The sequence below is a fragment of the Atta cephalotes genome, assembly GCF_000143395.1.
Source record: "Atta cephalotes unplaced genomic scaffold scaffold00010, whole genome shotgun sequence".
In the NCBI taxonomy this organism is placed as follows: domain Eukaryota; kingdom Metazoa; phylum Arthropoda; class Insecta; order Hymenoptera; family Formicidae; genus Atta; species Atta cephalotes.
The window spans coordinates 6,586,330-6,591,476 of NW_012130074.1; the positions used below are offsets into that span (position 1 = coordinate 6,586,330).

Consider the following 5,147-nt stretch of genomic DNA (forward strand, 5'->3'; position numbering starts at 1 on the left):
GATTTAAAAAAGAAAGAATTATTACAAAGCAGAACAATTTTCTATCTTTCGTCGATTACACAATTGGCTCATGAAATTTCATGATTTTCAGATAGAACTTTTAGATCTTTATGCTTTTTACATTGAATAAGTTTAAATGAAGACTAGCGCCCAAAGCAGCGTTCTAAAATTTGCTCGAATTTTTCAGACCTGCGGTGAAAGCGACAGACATCAGATTTACCCTGTATCCCGTGGGTTTCATCATTAGCGCTCTCTTCCTGGCTGCTACTTTAGCGGCCGGTTGTTTATTACCGGCCTCTCATCACGTTCTGCATTGGCGTTGCCAGACTCATCATGTCGCCTGTCTGATGATGGGCGATATTCTCATGGCCATCATTCAGCTCGCTGGGGATTCTCTTCATGGTGCAAGCTGCAAGGCGTTCGGTGAGTATTCATTATTACCTTGTTAATTTTTTCACTGCCGCTTCTTACCTCTCGAATGAGCTCTAGCAGAAAGCGATATACTTACGGTAATTTCACGGTTTGTCTCGATACTGCAAGTCGGCAAAATGATGACTACAAAGGCGTTTCTCTACGATATTCAAGTATGTTAAAGTTGCAAATTTATTCCAGCCTTTATGTGTAGTATTTTTTGATAAATGAACATGTGAAACTGTTATTTAAGATCTTTAATACAATTTGACGAGTTTTATTTATTTAAATATATTTTATATATCGTTATATACTTTATATTATCTGTTGAGTTATCGAAGTATCTTGTATTGTAATATTGATTGTAATATTGTAGGATTGATTCTATATATAATGTAGAAGTGTCTTTAACATGGAAACATTATTAAAATATTATTTTCTCATTGCATTTACATACAAGTTCTGCCTTTATTATTATTTATTGCTGCATTTGAATGCCATTCGGTTACTTTTTTGCGATACTTCTATAAGATAACGCGCGCGTCCGGAACATTGCTGGAATTCTCCACAATAAACTATATCTAATAGTTGCATAAACGAAAAAAAAACGAACAATTCACTATTTATCGGAGCGTGGCTATCTGCCAATTCGCTTCTTTTATTAACGTCCATCGATATAAATCGGAAGCGACGCGACTCGGATTAAACGAAATTGAAAACTAACTGGATCTTCACGTTGAATGAGTGTTGACATATCAAAAAGTAACAAGAAGATTAATGATTTTGCGAAATTGAAAATCTGAGTATAAAGAGCAATTTATTTTTTCTGGTAATTCAATGCTCTGTTATTTATTTCTTCAAATTTTATTTACTTATTTACTTATCAGTCGGTAGAACTTTCGACTTACGAAGGAACGCGACGTTTCCACGCGACGATTATCCACACAAATGTCAGCCGATATGACCGAATGCGCAGATGGAATACGCGAATTTGGCTGACGATCGAGGCCGGGCTTTATTTGCCACCCCGTCCCCGAAGCTCAGAGGGTAATTATTCGGATAATCGTAGTAATCCCTCGCAAAGCTCCGCTTCTCTCGTCTCGTTCCGATCGCGAGAATCGATTAGTGCGTACACCCGTGCGAGTCCGGCTTCTCCACGTTGTAATAGCGCACAGCGACTCTCATTTACATGAAGAATCGATTACGCAGATTCCACCGGAGCAGGGATGTTTTTCCTATCATGATCTGCGTTTAACCATTCGTTCTTACAAATTAGCACAGCTGACCGTGTAGCTGTAGGCCGGAGATCATTATCTCTCGTGTTCCAACCGTGTTTTTTAAAAAATATATTTGAAAAATAAAAAATATCTTTTAAAAATTTGGAAAGCATTCATTCAATTTGTAAAAATAACAAATAAAAACTTTAAATACTTTTAAAGAAAAAAGTTATTTAAATGTTAAATAAAGTAGAATTTAATATCGAAAATTTGATATCTACAGAGAAAGATATTAACTTTTTTTCTACATAAATTTTTAAATGAGGAATTACTCGGATTGCATGGATTTTTTGTAATATTATTTTTGGAATAGATATTACTATGTTACTATATTACGATCACATCAAATAAAAATGAAAGCTTTTACAATTTGTGTTGAAATAGTAGTTGTAACTGAAACCGGTTATATTTAAAGTCGTGGACCTTCCATCTACGAAAACTGAAGAAAGGAGAAAGTGGAACGTATAGCTGACCCACAATCTCTTTCGTCGATATTCTCGGTTTTTCTCTTTTTCTTGATTCAAAGAGAGTGTTACTTCGCATAGCGTACCGTGAGTGCTCTTCTGACGAGATTATTCGCTGACATATTTAATCATATCAACTACAATTTCCAACCTTCTCTCATAGATCCTCTTTTAGAATCTGACACTTTACATGCAATCTAATAACATTAATTAATCTAATAACATTAATTATAAGATTTTATACAAGAGCTTGTAAAAACTATTTCCAGAATAATTTCGACGCTAAGCTCAGATCTGCTATTGAAATATTTTTAGTAGATTCAGTTTTTGAGATATAAGAAAAAACATTTTTTCTACTGCATGATATAATTTTATCGAAATTGAAAAACAAATTAGAAGTGTTGAGTGTTTTTGTTCTTTACATGACTTTATATCGATTTCACGTATTAGAATAGCTCAGTAGTAGTCGTCTAGAATGTTTTCGTTTCGATATTCCTGAACGTTTATCAATCATCAAATTCTATAATGGAAACGTTTGTCTTACTCATCGTTTATCGGACTCAAAACTGATTAGAAAAGGAAACAATATCCTAAAAAATGATATACTATATTTTGAAATTGATATGTTATATATTGAAATTGATATCCTTTTAAATTCCATCTGACGGATTTTTTCTGGTCGATTCGAACTCAATATCCCAAAATATGTTAAAAAATTATTTCCCTTTTTTACACTAAAAATTATTTCAAATTTATAAACTAGTATAATTTAAGTAATTTAATAATGTAAAAATTCGTACACAGATTAATCAAGAAGCAGAACAAAGAATTAAAACAAATATTAACTATTAATACTATAATTATTCGATACAATGATAGAGTTAGATTTATCGAGTTATCGTCAACATTCTCTCGATCGATGATTCATCAGTTGAATTACTCGCTGGAATGAAGCGAGTATTTCAACATCGGAATTGATTAAATCAACAAGATAGCTGTTTTTGATGTTGTGTTGCGAGATCTAATGAGGCATTGGTATCCTCTTCTTTCCTTGCGTGTTTAGACATTTCTAATTCGCAGACGCACGCATTGCTTATCCCATTACGGTAACGCGAATATAGCGGATGTATCACGATACGCGAAGTCATCTCGCGTATAAAGATAGGAATTCCAGCAACGACGATAACGGTAAGCTGGATTCTTTTTATTGTGAAACACCATCTCCTCCCCCCCCCCCCGTCCTTCCCTGCGCTTATTGTCTCGCGAAAAGCGCTCGAGAAACCGTTCGCTGATGCGTTCGCGATGCGTGCATCGCTCCAACGGCCTTCGACCGGCATCGACCGGAAATCGTCGAAACATGGAATGTGCCACGATGCAATTTTGAAGCATACTGAATTCCGCGGCGAATTTATGGAACAGAGGGGGCGTTCACGCTAGTAATGTTCGCTGCGATGCGAATATGCGATAAATGCAAAATGTTTCGCGCGTCCAGTTGCACATACTTTTTTTCATTCTCTCTTCGTGTTTTTTACTCGTGTAGTATCGAAATAATCTGATACTATTTCAATATACTATTTCAATAATTTAAAATATCGAATTTTCGTGTATGAAGTTTGTTCAGAAATTTCGTATATATTCTCGTATATATTCTCGTATAAATTATGCTTGATAGTACGAGTAATCGAATATTATTCAAAGACCCCGGTATATTAAATATAATATAAGAATAAAATTGTGGCAGCTAACATATATGAATTATAAGAGAAGAGTAGAAAATTTCATAATATAAAATATGATATAAAACGGTGTGAACGGATATGGATTTTAACGCTGTCACATAAATAAATGGAATATTCTATATTTTGCTCGTTACAGTACTAGCGTTTATAATTTCCTTTATATATCAGTATTAATAATTTAAATATAGTTATTATATAACTTTAATTGCTGTAAAATGTACACAACACATCTTTAAATCATATTTGATATTACAGACCTCGTCTCTTCCTCACATGAATTTCTTTTCTTGAATTTAACATTTATATTGAAATTTCTCGTGTAATATTCACAATTTTGTTGTTATAATTTTTCGCCGATATCATGGATATTTAACACACAAATCCATGCGATCAAATTCCACGATACTAAATATTCCAAATAATGTAATAATCCACATATTAAACCGAATATTTTGCAAAGCGTGTTTTTCGTTAAGTTATTGAAAGTTATAATCTTACAAATATTTACTACATATTTAGATGAAATCGCATCGTGAACGCAATGTAACGCGACCTTCAAATAATAAGCATAACTATATGCGAACGTGTTGTCCTCCAACTCCTTTCTAATCTGTCGTCAACGATCATATCACTCGGATGGTTCAACGATATTACGCGCATCATTGATTTTGTTCTCGTTATTTGAACGATCCACAAAACGAAAAACACGACATGAAGGAAAATCTTGGTGTATTTATCTCGAACATCCTTTTTCTTCCGACCTTTCGTGATGTGCAGTGGCTCTTCGGAAAACATCAAGGATGGAAACCCTCGCTGTGACTTTGGCTTTGACCGAGAACTCTAATGTCTCTCAGACGTTGGGCGTCCATTTAAGGAGAAAACGCGTCGCCGCGCCGCACCGGAACGTCTTGAATGGAAGACGAGAGAGTAAATCAAAGCCTCGTTGCCTTTTCGAGACGCTGTATGCCGTGTTACGCCGATCCGAGAGACGGGACGTGAAAGAGGATTTTACTTGATTGGCAGGAAATTCCCGCTTTTGGGAAATCTGCTATTCACGCAAGACCATTTAGATGAAGCGATATTACCGCATAACAGCATTACAGCAAATCCTGTTTCGTATTTTATTAAATTTCATAAAAAAAAGTCATAATAATAATCTATATATTATCGACATAAATATATAATACAATTAATTACATTATTAATCTACACACACACACACACACACACACACACACACACACACACACACACAC

At 34.6% G+C, this 5,147-nt stretch overlaps 1 protein-coding gene across 1 annotated transcript in view; it reads left to right on the plus strand.

The window, feature by feature from the left end:
• The window catches only part of LOC105627833 (probable G-protein coupled receptor Mth-like 1), a 166,539-nt gene that overhangs the window by 17,802 nt on the left and 143,590 nt on the right, over nt 1-5,147 (plus strand). Inside the window, exon 3 of the mRNA XM_012209111.1 lies at nt 188-423. Within this exon, the coding sequence (XP_012064501.1) occupies nt 188-423 (236 nt within the window). The remainder of the gene's footprint in view (nt 1-187; nt 424-5,147) is intronic.